This window comes from Etheostoma spectabile, chromosome 6 (genome assembly GCF_008692095.1).
Source record: "Etheostoma spectabile isolate EspeVRDwgs_2016 chromosome 6, UIUC_Espe_1.0, whole genome shotgun sequence".
In the NCBI taxonomy this organism is placed as follows: Eukaryota; Metazoa; Chordata; class Actinopteri; order Perciformes; family Percidae; genus Etheostoma; species Etheostoma spectabile.
The window spans coordinates 28,747,254-28,767,506 of record NC_045738.1 but is presented as its reverse complement, the minus strand read 5'-3'; the positions used below and the strand labels follow the sequence as shown (position 1 = coordinate 28,767,506).

The window sequence follows — 20,253 nt, the reverse complement described above, 5'->3', positions numbered from 1 at the left end:
ACAACTAGTAACGTTAGAAAAACTACAACATCACACCGGATCTAGCTAGACCGGAAACAAAACAGCAGGCACTCCGCATACACTTGTTTGGGCTTGCGAGTCGGCCAAAGAGTAGTCATGTTACATTTTGAGTGGATGATGAGTGTGAGACGCCGAAATGGACGCCAGTAAGATTCTGGATGGAAAGTTTACTTTTTAAAAGTCGCCAGATGGTGACAAGACCAAAGTGATCTGTGTGTTTTGTCGTTGTGAACTGAGCTATCATCGCAGCACTTCCAGTCTGAAATACCACTTGATGGCCAAGCATACAGCTGATGCCAATTCTCCCCCCCCCCCCACCCTTGTCAAAGTATTATTTTCACCCTTTTATTGTTAGACAGTGTTACATTGTGTGAGATTGTTTTTGCTCCAAGTGAAAATGTGTGAAATTGAACACTACAGTAGGCTATTATATGCCGATGTTGTTTTCAATAAAAAAAATTAAAAAAATATTCGCACAAAGCAAGCCGATCCACTTTTCCATTTTGATAAGAGCATTAAAAAGAGAAAAAATTAATGTGACAAAAAGAAATCAAGGGACATTTTTAGAATAGATAAAAATGTACAGCACTATAAATAACAAATGTTAGTATGCTAATTAAGGACTGAACTAAGATGGTGAACATGGTAAATATCATGGTTTAAGATCTGCATGTTAGCATTTAGCTCGGATCATCACTCTGCATAAGAACTAGCATGGCTGTACTGAACTAGCAACCTTCCAAATTCAACAGTCTTTACCAACAAAACTTAATTTAACTACAATGTGTGTTGTTTTCTGAAAGGCTCAAACCCTGCATGGAGCTCCTGCAGAATATGCTGGACTCAAGTCTTTGTTAATGGTTACATCATGATCCTGTGGCCCAAACTGATTAAAACAGGACTGTGCACACATCTTTTGCTGAATAAACCAAGTTTGCATTGACAGGTTCCAAGACATTCCACTTACACTCACATGTAAAGCAGAGGTCACTTTACACTGGAGCGAGTGGTATTGATTATATATATTTTATGAGGTGATTTACCACACATTGCACAGGGGAATGCGATCAAAAAGGCACATGAACATCTCTCTTACTCATTGAAGATATTATCGTTTCTGACTAAACTTCTGAGAGCCACAGGATTTATTTGATGTAAAACGATATAGCATAAAAATGTGATTGTGATTTTTTATTGAAGGGTCCATGGTATGGTCATTCAGATGCGTTCTCCTTTAACTCCTTTAAGTGACCTCATAGATAAGATAGGTGGCTGAGTGGCGGGTATCTGCATGCATTTGTCTGTGTGTGTGTGTGTGTGTGTGTGTGTGTGTGTGTTTATTGGTGAAACTGTATGAGAGAGTGTGTGGGTGTGTGTACCGTACAATGATGCACCCAGTTGGTGGATCAGTCAATTAGTTGATTGTTTGGTTGGCTGGAGAAAGACAGAAGGAAATGACTAAAGAGGGCAGAATTTGGGGCATTATCACTCGTGACACAGTCACCTGTCTGTAGGCTGTGTGTTGGGTTTTGGTGCACCTGCACACTACATCATTTCCAGAGAAATATTTCTGGTGTATTTCAACTAGTGTACACCGGGGAATGTTGCTCTCATGGAGTTTGCATGCAGTATGCTTGGTGTTCTGAATTTCTAAGACACATATTGTGACTTATTGAACTATGGCATGATAGAATTTCTCCATAGGGGTCCTTCCTTTGCTTTCCCATGCCAAAAGCAGAGAAAGACTCTGTATTATCTTCCCTTTGCTCTGTTTTTTGTGTTTGCTTCCAGCCTCTTTGTTTATGGGCTGGGTTTGCAATGGCTGGAACTGAGTTGAAAAGTAATCTGAGATGTTTTACAGTAATTAGTTGTCTTTGTTGCTGCTGTGGAGAGTGCTGTACTGACTCTGAATGGGGAAGGGGGGACTGCAATGGGGTTGGGGGTGAATGTGTGTGAGAGGGTGGGTGTGGGTCCCTTCTTTTGTAGGCTGCACTTCTCTCCCTCGCCATCCAGAGAGGGAATGGACTGAGGCAGCTGTCACTTAACATGTGAATGTTCCGAGGGCGGCCCAGGGGTCTTTAGAAAACTCTCCTTTTTTTGCCCCCCCCCACCCATTCCATTTTTCAAGCAGAAGCAGCATGGAGTTTCTGAGCCACAGTCAGACCCAGAGGAGGGGCTTTGTTGGATGAGAAGGGGGAGAGAGTGAGAGAAAAAGCCTGGAGAAGGTAAAGGGGGCACTTTGCCGCCTCGCTGCCTGGTACAGGAGCAACCTGAGCAGCAGAGGCAGCGGTGCTGTTGGCGGAACCGGCTCAATCTGACCTCAATGTGAAAACTGCACTTGGCTGGGAACTGTGGGAGTTCAACTGAGCCGTTGGAATACATTGTCTCCATCTGGGCGCACTATCCCATCGGCGGCGTTAACAAGGAAGGAATTCCTCTATCACAGCTCCCACAACAAAGGAGAAAGGGAGAGGAGCTGAGCTGGTGGGAGGAGAAGTGAAGTGAGGGGAGGGGAGGGGAGGGGTGCACTGTGAGGGGAGAGGAGGACATTGTTTGCCTGTGTCTGTGGGCAACGGAAAAGCATGAGTTATCAGGGCATGTGTGAGTGTGTTTAGAAAGTGTGTTTGTATGTGTGAACGAGTGCACTGGATTGAGGTTGCATTGGACAGAGTATGCATGTGCATATGTGTGTGAGGAGTGTACATGTTTGGGATGTTGGAGCCGGGAGGCCATTCAAAGGATGCTCAAACAAAGCTGGATTTTTTTTGTCTCACTCCTTTTTGAATGGTGATTGAGGACTGGCTGGATTCCTTTACTCAGGCTGTTTGGCTCAACTGTGCTTCAGGGTAAGTGTGGTTAACGTACGCTTCAAACCGCCAAAACTGCCAGGAACCCAGGATTGGCTCACAAAGAGTTTGGTTTTGGACTTTGTTATTGAGGTAGCCATGTGACATTAAACCAGTTGTGAGTGCATGATTTCCTTCACTTATTCTGACCAAAGTGTGACAAGCAATGAAATATTCCAATAGAGACGACATCAGAGTGAATGGATCATTCTGATGTAAGTATATTTTATTCAATTCAACAGTTTGTTCTTTGTAAACTGTCTCTTAGCTGCCTGGATTTCATGAAAGGATGCAGAATACTGATCAACATTTTAACATAATCGACATGGCCATTTTCAATTAGTTTTGCCACAGCCATGCCGACATTAGATTACATACTGTAGCTTTGTGTTGCATGTTTAGAAGTCTTTGAGATAAGCGAGTGATCTTGTACTATATCCCCCTTAAAATGTTATGAGTCTCATGGGTGAATGTACAGCTGCCATCCTTGATTAGGGACCACTACCATGATTACTACTCCAGGACCTCCATTAACAGAGGCAGACCCATAGCAGTCACACAATATTATAGGGCTCTGCTATTGTGATTGATGATTATTGTTCTGCTACTAATTACAAATACAACCATACAGCGCTTCTTGGAACAATCTGATTTTTTTGTATACTATTTTTATATGTAAGGTGATGCTTTCAATACATGCACATACGCATCTCCCATATTGAGATTTAGATAAGAATTAAACATGAAATGTCAAAGTGAAGTATCTGAAAACGATAATATTAGGATTTTTTTCTTTCATATTTCGTTTGCTTTGCGAAGCTGCTAGACTATGTTGGTAATCCAATTCATCAGGAAATTTACTGCGGTCATGTATCATAAATCATCAAAGAAAGGGCTGTCTGAACTAAGGGCCATTGGAAAATAGGTTAAGTAATGGGATGGGCAGGTCATCTCCAATATGAGTTAAATGGTGGAGTGGTTCTCTGGTTCCCTGGTTCTCCTTCTAGTACCATAATGCTAGAAAGTAAAGTGCAAATCAGATACTGGCGTAAGGCCTTTTTTAGAGGTTTTCTCTGGTTTGCCATGATTGTACAATAATGTATGCCATGGTATTATTACAGTATATTATTATATGTGATGGCTACAAACTGATTCAAATGCCTTTTATAAAAAAGTATGTCATTTATGTACACTCTAATGAGACTACTCAGCATATCCTCACATACGTTGCTGCAAGATCACTGTACAGGCAACTGTGTAATTTAGGAAACGACCACACATGCGCTGCAGTAACCGGACGCGGCACACCCTCTCTCTCTTGAATTGTTAACCCATATAAACACGGCCACAGACACTCTCTCTGCCCTCCTCAGGAGACCGCTGGGCAGTGATCTGAGCTAACTGGGTAATCATTGATCGTGAGGCTGGGGCTTTGTCTGGGTACCACTCTCTGATCCGACTGTGTTCTCCCCTGTGGATCCACTGACTGCATCATCTGCTCTGCAGAGACATACATGATGTAGGTAATTACTAGACTAATGCACATGGAGCCATCATATGCAACTAGGTCATTTTGAAGATTCTCATTTAGGTAAAAGCTGTGATGTATCTTTATTATAATAAGATTCATGTTTGGGAGACGCACAAATGAGATTAGTTTCAAACACGGGGTGGATCTTGACAGTAGAACAATGCTAAGTTCTACTTGGAGGCTGAGTGGCTTTGTGTATATAGGAGAGCTGCATATCCAGCATAATTCTGATTGCCTACTGTACCCATGCAACATCCCAATTTGCCCTTTGTCGACCCATATTGACCCCCCCCACAGATCTTTAGCATGACCTGAGGTGACCTGTATGATTCTGAATGGACCAGTCCAACCCCGCCTAGGAAGGAGGACCCGGCCTCGACAGGAACCCTCCCTGTGATCTCCTGATGGGCTCACCTCAGCTCCTCTAGAGCAAGATAATTGCATTCACCTTTAACCCTTCTGTCAAAACAATGAAGGCACTGAGCTGAGGGGGAAGCGGACGGGCTGACGCAGTTTGAAATTGTCACTGCCAATGAGTCTTTTCAGTAATCTACTCATTTTGGTCAAACAATATGCTGATGACATCATGGTTGGATTAAAAAAAGCGTCATTCAGTCACGTAGTAGTGAGAGGAACGCCCTGTATTCTACAAGCTTCACTTGGTAATCATGATGAAATTGCATGTTTTTGAGCTTTTCTCCATTAAAACACCATCAGTTTTTCCTAACTATCCTCCACTGCCCCCATGCCAGTCCCCCCATATTTTTGGGGCATTTTTTCCCTATATTAGATAGAGACAGTGGCTAGACATGAAAGGTGGGAGAGAGATGGGGGATGACACGCAGCAAAGGGCTGTAGGTCGGACTCGAACCCCGGGCCGCTGCAAAGGACTCAGCCTGCATGGGGCGCAAGCTCTTACTGGGTGAGCTAGAGGTTGCCCCCAATCCCCCCTTCTTATTATCACCCCTGAGAAATGAGGCGATGTCTGCCTTTTTATGGCTGTCATATTTGATCCGATCCTTAACGGGTTTCCCAGCGCTGGTCCAGACCGAGTTAGAGAAAGAGCTGGCTGTTTGCCACTGGTACAGCGTGCCAGGCTCAACAGTGGGATCCTCGACAAGCCTGTCACATTGATTTCTAAGCCTAGAATATTTCAGTGGGTGGTGTGAGATAGATGGGGAGCATGTGTGTATGTGGTCTAAAGGAAAACAAAAGGACGGGGAATATCCAGGCCAAGTATAGCTGCTGTAGTTCCTGCTAGTCTATCAGTGCCAAGAAAAGGGCAACATCATGTAAAAATGTTGCAAATGAAATATGTGAGAAACGATATAAGATGTGGCAAGCAATAGATTAACAAATGAAAAAAACAGTGGTATAATTTTTATGTTGATTTACACTATGAGCACTTGTTCACTGCATGATGACCCAGAGCCCCCTTGTCTTATTTTAGGTAGCTGAAGGATCTTCCGCATGTATGGCCGAGGTGCCTTACCTCACCTATTACCTCACTAGCCTTGGGGCTGAAGGATCATGGGTAACCTTATCAGCCGGCCCAGCTGCCTGGGCCAGAAGTCCAAGCATGTGAGGTCAGACGAGGACTTCCTGAAGGAGTGCTACCAACGACGAAGAGATCGGCAGCCCCCGGAGCAACATGGGGAGGCCAAACCAGAAGTTGCCGTCCACAATAAAGCAAGCGAGGATGCAAACAAGGAAGGAGAGGTGGAGAGAGACAAGGAGGCACAGGAAATTGATCATAAGAGGGAGGAGGGAGCGTATACTCCCATTTCGGATAAACCCCTCCGCAGCTCTCCTGCATCCACAATCAGGAGCACCAGTACTCTGGATAACGCCTGGCACAACAGCCCCTCCCCGATAAAAACATCTCGAAATGGGACACTAACAAGGAGAACGGTGCCTCCAGAGTTTACCCGATCCCCCTTGGCTCACCCGGACATGAGCGCAGCAGAGAGAAGGGCCAGCTTCCAGAGGAGAGACTCCAGAGAAGGAAGCCCCTGGTCCTGGAAGACTCTGGGTTCACGTGAGGTTACAGAGGTGACGGAGGTGACGGAAACTACTGTAACCGAAATTGTGGAAGTGACCGAGTATCCGTCTGGAGATAAAGGAGGGGACCCCATAGTCACCAGAACTGTTAGAGTCCTGAACGGGGTCGCCGAGGAACTCGCAGAGGTTGATAAAAACACCAACTTTCAAACACGACAAAACTCACCTGTCCTCCATTTCATCCTTTCCTCTTCTCATCTGAACATAAAATTATTTATTAGTGACTGTTCCCATCTAGACTCTCTGTAAAAGTTTGTCTTTCTTGTCTCTATAACATCGTAATGGGTCTTTTTTTTTTTTTTAAAGAGCCTTTATGAAACAACATGTCGACTGTCTTTAATTTGCAGCTCCAAAGTGATGGACACTCAAGCTCAGACCAGGATTCCAGCCTGGATAGATGGAGGGTACCTTTAACTTTTTTCTTCTTGTGTTGCAGTAAAACTTGTCATGTTTCACCTTCTGACATCATTTTCATTCATTTATTCTTCAGCTAATAGTTTGTCATGGTCTTTCTCAAGGGAACAAGATCTGCCTTGGCTACAGATTCTGAGACATTTCTCCAAAACCTGGAAGCTTTGCTCACATGGGTCAGTGAGATAGAGGAGCTCACAGCCCATCAGAAGCCTCCATCCTCAGAGGTCAAAGTAGTGAAAGCACAGCTCCAAGAACAAAAGGTCTGTTATCACCAATATCACCATATTTGTTGTTCCAAAAAACACACATTTGGAGTATTTTAGTAGCGTAGTGGGAATACACCTGAAGGGTTGATGTATAGAAAGGTGTGCTGAGGTCATGAAAATGCTCAACTGCTTCCTTAACAACATACATTCTGTGCTATTCAATGGTGAATGGGTGGCATTCATAGTCACAATGAGCTCCAGTAAGTCTTTGTGAACATTTCCTGGGGCACCTTTCAGCTGTAATCACACCCACTGTGAGCTCTTTGGGTGAGGTGAAACCTGCCCGCCTCTTGACAATGTCAGCTTGACACATGAGACAGGGCTTCCTCCACACTGATCCAAAGGCAGAAAAAGCAAACAAGAATGGGGCTTTGATAAATATTATTTCTTACAGGAAGCAATGTGATTTCTCTGAAATTGAAACATAATGGTATCAAATATAAGGTAAACACGTTTTATAGTAATAAAAAAACTGACACTTTTTCCTTATTTGTCACCTAAAACTTCAGTACAATGTAGTGAGATTACATCTCAGCAGTTAACCCATCCTAAGCATTAGGATACATACACATACAGCACCCAGAGAGAAACTTGGCGTTCAGTGTGTTGCTCAAAGACACTTCGACATATGGCCAGAGGAGGCCGGGATCGAACTCCCCATCTTGTGATTTCCCACATGCAACACCTGATGAAAACAGATTTGATTTAATACAGAAGAGTGTTTATGAGGGCTTTGGAATATGTGTCAGAAATTTACATTTTATAGATTCCTCAATCTATAATAAAGCTTTTTCATTTGAAGTATGGCTTTACCTGAGTGTATTCTGTTGTTTTACAGCTCCTGCAGCGCCTCCTAACAGACCGAAGGCGTAGTATGGACTCCTTGTTCTATGAGGGCCCTCGGCTTGTGGAGGCCCACCCAGGACAGGAAGGGGAGCAGGAAAAGGTCAAGCTCTCCACTCTCGAACAGAAGTGGCAGGCCTTGCAGCTGGGGGCAGAGCAAAGGTCAGCTACCTTTAGTGGCAATGCCCAACTTCCATTTGGCAAGGCTTACTGCATGATGTAATTTTTACTCACCGATGGTAACAATCAGTGGGCATTGTGTGCTTGGTAGGAGAGCCAGTCTGGAGCTCATTCTGCCCAGGGCCCAGCTCTTCCAGGAAGGAGTAGACAGCTTGCAGCAGTGGCTCATTTCTGTGGAACAGACCTTGGCGGAACTACGCAATGCAGAGAGAGTGATGCTGCATCTCCCAGAGGCTACAGATAGGGCCAAGGTTGGAAATCTACCATGTATGGTTCAACTGCATGTACATTATAGTAAATGTGCATTATGCAGTTTGAGTGGAGAATTATAACTTTGACGTGTTTCACTTTCTTTTAGGCTGTTGTTGAAGAGATTCAAGTAAAAACGGCGGAGCTAGGGAAAATTCAAAAGTCAGGACATGATCTGATTGAAGCAATTTCAGGTAGTGTTTTCTACATATAAAACCTTACGTGCATCGTATGGTCATTGAGGTTGGATCAATTTTAGTTTTTAATATCAATACAAATATTTTGTTATAAAACTGCCAAAAGCATCAGCAAATCGTTTCCCTACAAATGTTTAAATCTAATGGTAACAATTTGAAAACATGTCATCAATTCAGAGGAAGAAGCTCTCCTGGTGCAGGAGAAGATGGATGCTCTACGTATCCGTTGCTCTGTGCTGAGTCTAAGCAGTCTGGACGTGCTGCAGAGGCTGGAGCAGGCCCTGGAGGCCTCCAGTCGCTGCACCTCCAGCCAGGAGGACCTCCATTTGTGGCTGGGCCGCATCGAGAGGGAGCTCCTGGGGGCAGCAGGAGCGCAGACACATGCTGGAGATGCAGTACTATGTGCAGCTGAGAGACAGAGGGTAATGTTCCCACTCAATCCTAAAATGAACTGGCCATGCTTTAGCAGTGTTGCTAACTTTTTCCGTGGAAACATTCTCACGACATTTTGATTCATCATAGAAGTAAAAATGTGTTACAAATGCATTGTTAAAGTAGCAAGAAACTTAAATCTAAGCAGCTAACTTTCAATGGAATTAATTACACCAGTGCTTGTCCCACTATTACAAGTGAATGTCTACTGTAAAAAAGGCCTATTACCAATAATGTTATTTTTAAGTTACTACCATCTGGCTTCGTTTCTGGATGGCACACACTTTGTGAAAGCTAACATTAAGTTTCAATATCAGTTCTAAAAAGTAGCTTGCTAGCTTTCAAAGTGTGCGTTTTTTTTACTAGAATAAACTCACTTTTGGTTGCTTTGCTAGCTACCAAAGCAAGCACAAGTGAGTTTATAAAAACAATGTATCTGTAACAGATGTTTACTTCTATGATGAATCAAAAAGTCGTGAGAATGTTTCCACTGAAAAAGTTAGCAACACTGCTGTGAGTTAGCTAGCTAACATTATTGGTAATAGGCCTTTTTTACAGTAGACATTGACTTGCTAGCTAGCTAACCAACAGTTCAACTTAGCAAAGAAACTCAAGATATGTTTACAATAATTCAGCAAAGTCTTTGCTTCGGTAAATAAAATGAATGCTAAATGCTAGGATAGCTAACGTTAACGTTGCTATGAAAAGTCCAATTTGTGAAGGCTAACATTAAGTTTCAATACCAGTTCTAAAAAGTGTCTTGCTAGCTTCCAAAAAGCTTGCTATGAAAAGTAATTCAAGTAAACTTTGCAGACTAGTGAAGCTAGCAAGTACATTTTTTCCAGAGTAAATGATACATTTCTTAAATTACCATTATCTCATTTCTATTACAGAAATATATATAGTATATCCTACGTTAACATTAGTGGACTTCCGTGATGTAACGTATCTAATGTTATTACGGCAGATATTTTTTGACATTTCGTCGCAAGGAAAACACAGGTGTAACTAATTATGTTAAGTGTAGCCATCATTAGTGGGATTAGGTTCACCTGTGCTTTCTCTGCTTTGATATGTCAGATTGTCTGAAAAAGGGTTTATTAGGTGAATGCTTCATAGGATAACTTAAAGCTATTACTTATTTGATCACAAATATATACTTTTTTGTACATTTTCAAGCATTTATTCACTGCTTATATCTTGATATTTCTTTACACTTGGCTCATAAAGTTAAATATTTTTGTCTTGACTAAAAATCATTTTAATGGAAACGTTCAATTCTTTTGAATGGTCTGTTTCACATTTTTTAATTTCTTCATACTTTTATGAATGTGTTATTGTTATACACACTTCTTCTTCTTCTTCTTTATATTTAAGCTCTATAAGTTCATTCATTCATTAATGTCCAAGAACTGTCTATAACCTGAAACATATTATTTGCTTTAATCTTTATTTATGTATTTATTTTTATTTATTTATTTAACCCGGAATGATACAGCTGCCGGTATGTGCTACCAGGTGTTGTTAGATTTCATAATAATGTAATCATGTTGCCATTATAATATTGTACATGATAGTGTTATAATATTGTGTTATACATGATATGTTACAGTAAAAATGCTATGCAAACAATATATTCTCATCAGCTGGAACAGGCAGTGGTGAAAGAGATGGCGTGGTTCAAAGACACAGCGCTGAGTCTTGAAAAGCTGAAAACCGTTCATTTGGATCCAAAACTCATAGCAGAACAACTCTATGAACAGAAGGTTGGGCCATATATTTCCCACTTTCAATTAAAGAAAACAATGACACGTTTGTTTGTTATCTGTCATTTCTAAGGTGTGCAGATTTAAAGTTTTGAAATAAATACAGCACATTTGAAAACGAATTTAAGTTATGTTTTGTAAGTGAATTTCATTTCAGTGTATTTTCTCCTGAAAAGATTTTGGCAGTGGAGATTCTCCAACACCGGTTCAACATTGAGAAGATGGCAAAGATCGCTGAAATCTTGCTGACATACAGTGATGAAGGAGAAACACTCGATTTGCAGGTATTCTACACGCTTCATTTCACTCGCTGGATTCACAGAGAATGTAAATAAATGTACTTTCAAGGTGTTTATATTTGAAATGTATTTATTTTACTGTCACCTCTCCTTGCAGACCCCTCTAGAGGCCTTACAGGAACAATGCAACACCACCTCTGCCACCAATTCCCATGTGGTCCTGCAGCTTGAGCACGCTCAGTCCCTTCTTCTCCAGTTCTCAGAGGGCCTTGCTGAGGTCTCACCCTGGCTTGAAGAAACTCAAACTCTAATTGGCCAGCTCTCCCTGAGCACAATTAGCTATGAGGCATTTCGGGAACAACAGGACCTCTTACAGGTAGAAGAAACCTGCCTCTCTACATTAGAGTGCCAGCTTTTCTTGCTTTTTCTCATTCCTTTTTTTTTGTCCAGTTCAACAAAGACGTCCTTTAATACTTCACAGTCGGATGTTGTTTTCCCCTAGGTGAATGAGCTGTTCTGTTACACTTCATTAATGTAATCTACCTCCTGACAGGGTTACCTTTCTACCACTGCACTATAACGGTATTAGATTTTTGTCAAGTATGCCATGAAAAGTGATTTTTTTTTTCAAAACTTCCTTTACCCATTGTAGGGATTAAACTCAAATTAAGTTCATTCTGAAAAGAAATGTGGCTTTCTACATTGACAATGAACCTTTATTTGCATTTTTCTTTTGCCAAGGGTCTGAGGGAGTCTATAGCAGAGCACAGACCCTTGATTGCACGCTTATGCTCTCTGGCAAAACGCTTGTCAGAACTGAACCCCATTCAGGGGGATGAGTTCTGTCAAATGGCTTCAGAGACCGAGGAGCAGCATAGAGCCATCAGAGACCGGGTCAGAGAGACGGCTAATCTACTCGAGGAGTCATTGCCTCGATTCACTCAGGTAAGAATGCTTGGACAATGCAGGACATTCCAGAAATAGCCCTACACTTTGCAATGTGTCACAAATCCACACAAGCACACAACATCTTTTCTTGTGTCTATAGCTGAACGAGAGGATGATCCTTATCAGAGAGATTCTTGACCGCCTGCACAGTCGATTACAGACCCCCACCTCTCTTCAATGCCTCACCCCAAGGATCCAGGAGCAGCTGCAGGACAACAAGCACACCCTGGCCGAGCTATCCAAGCTGAAGCTGGGCCTTAGCAGTGTCAAAACACAGGCAGATGAACTGCTGGCTAACACGCAGGCAGCTGGTGATGGATCTGTCGGCACAGGTGAAACTGAGAAATTATATTATTTGCATACACCACAGATATGATACTGTCCTAGTGCACAACGGCTACAAGTAGCAATGCAAATGTGGGGAAACGATTAATTCTAAGCAATATCCCTGTTATATCCTTGTGATTTTAGCAATCCAGGAGCAGGTGTCCGGTCTGTCCCAGCTGTGGGATGAGACACATACTCAGGCCCAGGAGAGAGAAAGCTGGCTGCTCAAACTCTTGGATCTTGCCTTGAAGTTCTGGAGCGATGTCAGCGATGTCACGGCCTCTCTCAATGATGCTCAGCAGGCAGTTTTGGATCTCAATGCTAGTCGGACAGATTCCGAAACAATCCGCCAGAGCCTTGAAAGCATGCAGGTTTGTCTGGAAGCTCTTAACGGCATCATGTAAAAGAATCCACAATATTATAAAAAAAGACACCATGTAACCTTTTCCATCCTTTCAAACTTATAGACTCTCAGGGAGGATGTTGATAGTTTACAGGGAGATCTGGACACCCTTGGCGTTTTGGGAATGGATCTGATGTCAGCATGTGGTGATACAGACAAACCAGATGTCACAAAGAGCCTGGATGAAGTATGAAATACGTTTAATCATTTCACATGAAATCCATTTTTACCTGTGATGTTGTGTTAAAAAACTAAAATCCTTGTCTGTTTGGTGCTTTGAAGCTTTATTGCACATGGAACAACTTGAGTAAACTGTGGAGCGAATGTCACAAAAAGCTGGAGGAGTCCTTGCAGTTGGCGCTGCATTATCAAGACACTATGCAGGTGGGTTTCCATATGCTAACACATCGCCCATGCTCAGTATCATAGTCATAACAAAAGGACACTTTGGCCACCCCTGCCTGACTTAAGCAGTGTCATGGCACCCTGCCAAAGACAAAACTAGTCTTTTATTCTGTTACAAAAACAAAGTCCAGACTACTCCCTGTAGCTTTACTTTTGAGTGACTGACACACTGTGTGGTCCTCTGCCAAAGGCAGATGAGTGTAATGGTGCAAATTGTGCAAGACATTATCTAAAGAAAACAAAGGGAAGTGTGTCCAGCTTTATGTACAGTATCAACAGGGTTACACGTTTGGCAGTTGGCAGACATTTTTTTCTGTTCAAAAATCACACAATTCAGCAAGACTTCAAGACTGAGTGTTTGTACAGTATATAATGTATTGCAATTTAATGCCCACTCTGTTGTTATTCTGCTAATAGGGTCTTTTTGAGTGGTTGAAGTCAGCTGAGCTGAGGTCTACTGAAGAGTTCATGGTAGGAACTGACCTGGAATCTGTCAAAGAGCAGCTACGCGATCTCAAGGTGAGTTTAAATGCTGAATAACATGCATCCAAAGTTTCTTGGTCTCATTTTATACAGTGACTGTGCTTTTGGCTATACAGGTTTTACTATAACTGAAAGGTTATCACATGACAGCTAATATTTAAACATAATATTACGTGCTTTATGTGCTGGTTTTACTATAAATTATCTTTGAGTATTATTATTTCTTTATCCTTTCCCTCAGGAATTTAAGCGTGAACTTTACCAGAAGAAAATCGAGATTGAAAGCCTGAACCATCGCTTTGTGTGCCGGCTGTCTCCAGGCTCGGAGCGCCCAGGCTCCGTCTCCCCGCTGTGTGACTTCAGACAGCGCTGGGACAGCTTGGAGTCAGAGACTGTCAGCAGACAGGTGAGAATATGCAGGCAGATATTATGTATTATTATTCAACAACAGACAGCACCCCCAGTATAAACTACATTTAGCTGGAGGACTGTATACAGTAAAACTATAAATTTGACCTTGTTTCCTGTTCTGGCATCAGCATCAGCTGGAGTGTGCTCTGCTGGGTCTGGGTCAGTTCCAAAACACGCTGGACGAGCTGCACACATGGCTTTCCTGGACTGCTAAGCAACTGCAGGGCAGCCGGCCAATCAGCATCGACCTGCAGGCCTGTGAAATAGAGCTGGCCAAACACAAGGTTGGTGGTGACCTGAATACAATTTGATGTCCTAAGTGTAATCGAGCTTTCAGAAAACAGTGTGCAACTCTTATCTTTCCCACAGAGCTGTGGGCTTATCTGCTAGATAATAGCCTTGAATGACTAACACACTTCTGTCTCCAATCCCAGTGTCTTTGCCTCACATATTATTTCTGCTAATTCATACTTTATCAACACTGCTAGAAACGTACATGCCTTTGTCTGAACCGCCGGACACAACTCAGACCAGAAAACACTCCTAACACCTCCAACCAATAGAATTGAATCCCACTCTTCCTCTTATGCTTCTTTTGTCTCCAAGGTCTTGCGTAATGATGTCATGTCCCACGTTCGCACGATGGAGTCCCTGAACCAGGCTGGCAGGGGGCTGCTGGAGGTTGGGTCCGGGGACAGCCCACATGGTCTGCAGCCTCGGCTGGAGCAACTCAATGACAGCTGGGAGTTTGTCCGCTGTGAGACTGAACGCAGGCAGCTGGAGTTAGAGAACAGACTGAGTCAGGTGAAGAGGGAAAACCGATCCGTTATTTTGTCACAGTTGCAATAAAAGTCACATAGTAGTATAGAAAGATGGTAAACTATTTATTTAAAAAAAAAAAAAATGGCCTGGGCAATATATTGATAATATATCGATATTGTCATATGAGACTAGATATTGTCTTGGATTTGGAACATCGTAATATTGTAATATGTCATACGTGTTGTCTTTTCCTGGTTTTGTGATGTAATTTTCTGAACTTACAGACTGTTCTAGCTTTTCTGTTATTTGCCTTTACCTACTTATTGTAACCACTTTATTGATTATTTTTCAAAAATCTCATTGTGTAAATATTTAGTGAAAACACCAAAACCCTAAAATATTGTCACAATAATAATATCAGGATATCCTGATATATTCTCTATGTCGCCCAGCCCTAACACAGTATAGACTGTAAATGTTTTTTTTATAAAAAGAAATCGGCTCAGCCATAGTGCATTTTATGTTTTAATTATCAGTTTATCATGGCGCCCTCTTGTGGTGATTTTAGGTTAACATTAAAATGTGTAGAGGCGTGGCTGTTTAGCTCAGTTGGTAGAGCGGGTGCACATGTACAGAGGTTTATTCCTTAATGCCGTAGGTCTAGGGTTTGAATCTAACCAGTGCCATTTTTCCTGCTCGTCTTCCCCCTCTCGCTCCCCTTTCATGCCAGAGCTGTCCTATCATTAAAGACGGAAATGCCCACAAAAAATCAATACAAAAAAAGATAAATAAAATAAAATGTGTAGAGGCGAGCCCAAATTGAAACTGGTTGCTGTTATTGTAACACCAGAAGGCAAAGTTTATAACGAAATAATTAAATCCATATCTACAAATTGAAACTACATTGTATTAACCAAATAATGTGTAAGTTGTCATTGTTGCATTTATACAGTTGCAATGAAGTGACAGCCACATCACCATAGGAGAAATTTCATTCGTTCTGTCGTTTTTACTGCAGGTACAAGATGTTACAATGGAGATTCAGGATCTCTTGCAGTGGCTGGAGAACACAGACCTGAGACTGTCCTCCTCTAAAACCGTGTGGGGTATGCCGGACTCTGCCAGTGAGAGACTCAATGCACATTTGGTAAAACGGACCAGACTTTTTACTGTACAAATAAAGACATACACAAGAAATTAAGAAAATGTGTACATGTAAGCCAGTACAAAAACATTTCTTCCCTAAAAACAGATTGTCTTTCTTCTTTTCAACCTTAAAAGGAGTTGTGCAGTGAGATGGAGTCAAAGCTTCACGCCTTCACGGACGTGAAGAATGCCATCCTCAGGATGCTGGAGAGCAGCGACGTTGTGCGGGGATCGAGCACCGAGCACAGCTTATCTATTCTGGAACAGAAATGGGCGTCCGTTTACAGCAAAGTCCAGGAGCGAAAGGTTATTTAACTCTTTGTAGCTTTGTGTCATCCTGCTGATATATAAATCATGTAGTGCATCATTATATCTGATTGTCTTGCTGGTCCCACAGGCGAGGCTTACAGAAGGATTGAGTCTGGCCAAGGAGTTCCACATTAACGTCCAGGAGCTTCTCACTAAGATGAGCAAGTGTGAGGAGTCCATTGGGCTTTTTCCTGCTCCCAGCTTTGTTCTGGACAAAGTCTGTACTCAACTGCAGGACCACAGAGTAGGTCTTTTTTTACATAATCTGCCTGCTTCCCATCCAGAGTTACATAACACATTTGGAAATGATCATTTTTGCGTTATGAAATACTATTATTTCTACAGACACTGGTGAATGAGGTGAACGGTTACGGTGAGAAGAAGACCACAGTGGAGAGCACAGCCCGCAGACTAATAGAGCTGAGCCGGAAGGAAGACTGTGATGTCATTCATAACCTGATCATGACTGTCCAGGATCGCCACAAAAAGCTACAGCAGCGCGCTTCAGAAAGAGGCAGGGCACTGGAGGAGGTCAAAAAGACTGCCAAACAGGTATGCCACCATATTAACACCAACACTTACGTACTTTAAGTGTGACTTGTTTCACTCTGAGTTACTTTTGTATAAATCTGTATCTATCTCTAATGTAAGTCTTTATGTCTCACATTTTAGTTTAATGAATCGTGGCGCCTGTTGTTGGACTGGATGACGGAGGTAGAACAGACATTAGACACGCATAAAGAGATTGCTGTGTCCCACGAGGAAATTAAACAGCAACTGACTGAACAGAAGGTGCAGTAGGAATTATGATAAATACAACTTGGTTATGTACTATGTGTTTATAAATATATATGCCTTCACTGATCTCTGATCTCTAATTAGGAGTTCCAGAAACTGCTGAGGTCGAAGAGGCCCATGTATGAAGCTACACTGAAGAGTGGACGCAGCCTTCATGAAAGAGCTCAAACCAGCCACGATAGACAGCACGTGGAAAATCTAGTGGCTGAGCTCAAAGACACATGGGACACCGTCAGTGGCAAGTCTATGGAGAGGTATGGAACTGTATTACACATGCAAATTCCGACCTAGTATTTGTGAAAAAAAATCCCGATCTTGTATATGTACCGAATGTTGTGGGTTGCTTCTCTCAGACAACACAAGCTGGAGGAAGCGCTGCTGTTCTCAGGGAGGTTCACCGATGCTCTCCAGGCACTGAATGACTGGCTGTACAGAGCCGAGCCCCAACTGGCTGAGGACGTTCCTGTTGGTGGAGACAAAGACATGGTCAACAACCTGATCGACAAACACAAGGTGCAACATCTAGCAAGCATTTATATGTGTGGCTAAACCAGGGTTTAATACATAGAGTGTAAGTGGAGCCAAAACATCTCCATCGCCCCCTGGTGGATGGCTGCAGTCAAGGTCATAAATCCCACCCTCTCCGTGTGAGCGAATGGGACAAGGGCCAACTTAAAAACACACAAAGTAGACGTTAAATTAAAAAATTCCAAAGATGGTTTTGGTCTTTTTAGGTAGCTACTATCATGCTGATGTTTTTACACCTTTCTGGTTTGGTTTTAATAAGTTTACTTTAATTCTTTAATTCTATAGAAACGGTGTAAAAGGTCATGATTGACAGTTGTGATTGACTCACGACTGGTCGGGCGAGTAGGCGGGACTGGGTGACTTTGGTGCCATAGCTCTGCCGCCCAACGACTACTGCGCAGACTCTTGCTTCAAAATAACAATATTACGGGATATTTCGGTTTTGCTTTTGCACAGTGGGAGGAAGCGGCGATGCGTCCATCTTTTTTTTTCACAGTCTATGTGATAAACACATTGGCTAAACACAAAGGTGTATTTACAAAAGTTGTGTTGTGGGAAAACAAGAATAGTCTTTCAGCCTCTTAGTCTTCAGTAGCATTCTCTGTGTAGAAAGCGTGTGGTTTGCAGCCGTCAGCATGCTACTTCAGTAATTATCTCCCGCCAGAATAAATCTCCACCTGAAACTCCTCTCCACACCGGCTGTCGGCCTGGGCTAACCCCTCGGTCACATTCGCTACAAGAGACAGCGAAAAAGCTACAGGCTGCCAATCAGCAATGTGAGTGGCAGTTTGCCAGTGACAAGCCAAAATATCCAAGTAGTCTATTTTATGCAGAGCGATGCAACAAAGTGACGTATGTACATTGGTTGCTGGAGTCGAAGAAATTCATTCGAGGTGGCAGAAACGCTTCAGGTCATTGTATTTATGTATATATCTGACATGTTTGTGGCATTTTATCTCATATATTTCGTTACCCCTATCAAGCAACAAATACCTTTAAATCCAAAGGTTGTGACTTGACAATACCTCTTGAGTGACTTTAGAGACCTCTTGTAGATACTAGACTATAGCATGCTACTATCGATTCAGAAGCGTCACCTTTTCAAATGCCAAGCAACCAGGAGCTAGGCTTGCCCAGGAACGCCCATCAAGAGAGTGTGTTTTGCTGTCTCTTGTAGCTAAAGTGACTGTAGGGTCACTCAGCATCACACAAACACGCCCCCCCCAACATGTCAATCTGACCCACGTGTCCATCAGCTAGCCATTCCCACTTCCCTAAAGACAATAGGATGATATCTTAACAGTATCTACAATAAAAAAAACAGGATTCATGCTAGAGAATTCCAATTTTAGTTTCTATGTAAGTCATTTTAATGCATTGGCATAACCGCTATAAACTATATTATTAATCTGGTAATGATTTGTTGATATTAAGTTGCTGTATGTCTGTATGCGTTTGTTCACACTGCTGTTTTGTTGCAAAATTTCTCAAGAAATGTCCTTCCTCTTAGGCCTTCCAAAAGGAGTTAGGGAAGCGAGCCGGATGCATCAGGACCCTGAAGCGCTCTGTGAGGGATCTGACCAGGAGCAGCACAGCTGATGCTCACTGGCTACAGGAGCAGATGGATGAGCTGGAGGGCCGCTGGGAGGCAGTGTGCAAACTGTCGGTCAGCAAGCAAGACAGACTGGAGGCTGCGCTTCAGCAGGTAGTTCTCACTCAGAATGAAGGGGACGGGTAAATTAACTTTTGTTGTGACTGAAGCTGAAGTTTCATCCAGAATTGTGTCTGACTGGAAAAGTCTAACTAACACCTCATAGTTTCTTGCAGGTCATGGACAAAATTATGTGATATCAGGAATGGATGGCAGTTGATTGGCTGATTTCTGACCATTAATAAAAGATGATGGGTCGACCCTACTCTCATCTTAATCTTAATCTTTGTCTTTGTTCTCGTTAGGCTGAAAAGTTTGATGACCTCGTCCACTCCTTCACGGAGCGCCTCACTGAGGCAGAGAGGGTACTGAAATATGGAGTGATACCAGAGCAGGAGGAAGGCTTGCTTGCTTTCCGCAAACAACACAAGGTAAGTAATAACATGATACTTTATCATTCCCTATATACTACAGTATATATATATATTTATATCTCCGTCGTCCGTCGGAGGGGCCGGCAGACTTCATTTTGGCCGATCTGACGTGTTCAGTTGGAAGGCGGGCACTGCCGGCAGTCAGACTCAAATGACCAATCTGATTGGTTGATGAGCGTGACAAGAGTCACTCAAAATCAGACAAAAATCTTTCAAGCTGACCTGTGTCGATCGGAAATTAATCCAATCCACTTTATATAGCACAATTTTAACATACACAAGGTTTCCAAAGTGCTGCACAAAGAGATAATACAGAATAAATAGATAACACAATGAAGGCAAAATAAAAAGATGAGGTATCAAATATAAAGATAAAAGCAATAAAATTAAAATTAAATTAAATTAAATAACTAAAATGCACTGCCAGCACTGGGTGAAAATATCCAAGTATACACATAAGATCAACACTCTACCTGGTGTTAAAAGCCAAAGAAAAGAGGTTGGTTTTAAGAAGAGTCTTAAAATGAGACAGAGAGGAGGCGGGTCTAATGTGGAGAGGCAGCCCAGTCCAAGGTTTTGGAGCTCGGTCCCCTCTGAGCTTAA

The 20,253-nt window shown here is 42.4% G+C and overlaps 1 protein-coding gene across 6 annotated transcripts in view; it reads left to right on the top strand.

Moving 5' to 3' along the window:
* The window catches only part of macf1b (microtubule actin crosslinking factor 1b), a 39,904-nt gene that overhangs the window by 9,927 nt on the left and 9,724 nt on the right, over positions 1–20,253 (top strand). Inside the window, exons 1-30 of one of the 6 annotated variants that reach the window (XM_032519184.1) lie at positions 2,545–2,867; positions 4,241–4,386; positions 5,849–6,585; positions 6,807–6,863; positions 6,978–7,133; positions 7,978–8,144; positions 8,254–8,413; positions 8,521–8,605; positions 8,786–9,030; positions 10,687–10,806; positions 10,983–11,090; positions 11,203–11,421; positions 11,787–11,990; positions 12,094–12,325; positions 12,465–12,691; positions 12,788–12,910; positions 13,006–13,107; positions 13,546–13,647; positions 13,853–14,017; positions 14,151–14,306; positions 14,629–14,826; positions 15,803–15,931; positions 16,066–16,236; positions 16,328–16,483; positions 16,585–16,791; positions 16,912–17,031; positions 17,122–17,291; positions 17,391–17,550; positions 19,076–19,270; positions 19,522–19,647. In XM_032519184.1, coding sequence (XP_032375075.1) covers positions 5,929–6,585; positions 6,807–6,863; positions 6,978–7,133; positions 7,978–8,144; positions 8,254–8,413; positions 8,521–8,605; positions 8,786–9,030; positions 10,687–10,806; positions 10,983–11,090; positions 11,203–11,421; positions 11,787–11,990; positions 12,094–12,325; positions 12,465–12,691; positions 12,788–12,910; positions 13,006–13,107; positions 13,546–13,647; positions 13,853–14,017; positions 14,151–14,306; positions 14,629–14,826; positions 15,803–15,931; positions 16,066–16,236; positions 16,328–16,483; positions 16,585–16,791; positions 16,912–17,031; positions 17,122–17,291; positions 17,391–17,550; positions 19,076–19,270; positions 19,522–19,647 — 4,917 coding nt within the window. In that variant the 5' untranslated portion in view covers positions 2,545–2,867; positions 4,241–4,386; positions 5,849–5,928. Of the gene's footprint in view, positions 1–2,544; positions 3,083–4,240; positions 4,391–5,848; positions 6,586–6,806; positions 6,864–6,977; positions 7,134–7,977; positions 8,145–8,253; positions 8,414–8,520; positions 8,606–8,785; positions 9,031–10,686; positions 10,807–10,982; positions 11,091–11,202; positions 11,422–11,786; positions 11,991–12,093; positions 12,326–12,464; positions 12,692–12,787; positions 12,911–13,005; positions 13,108–13,545; positions 13,648–13,852; positions 14,018–14,150; positions 14,307–14,628; positions 14,827–15,802; positions 15,932–16,065; positions 16,237–16,327; positions 16,484–16,584; positions 16,792–16,911; positions 17,032–17,121; positions 17,292–17,390; positions 17,551–19,075; positions 19,271–19,521; positions 19,648–20,253 lie in introns of those variants that run through there. The other 5 variants (XM_032519185.1, XM_032519187.1, XM_032519186.1 and 2 more) reach the window with 5 other exon arrangements.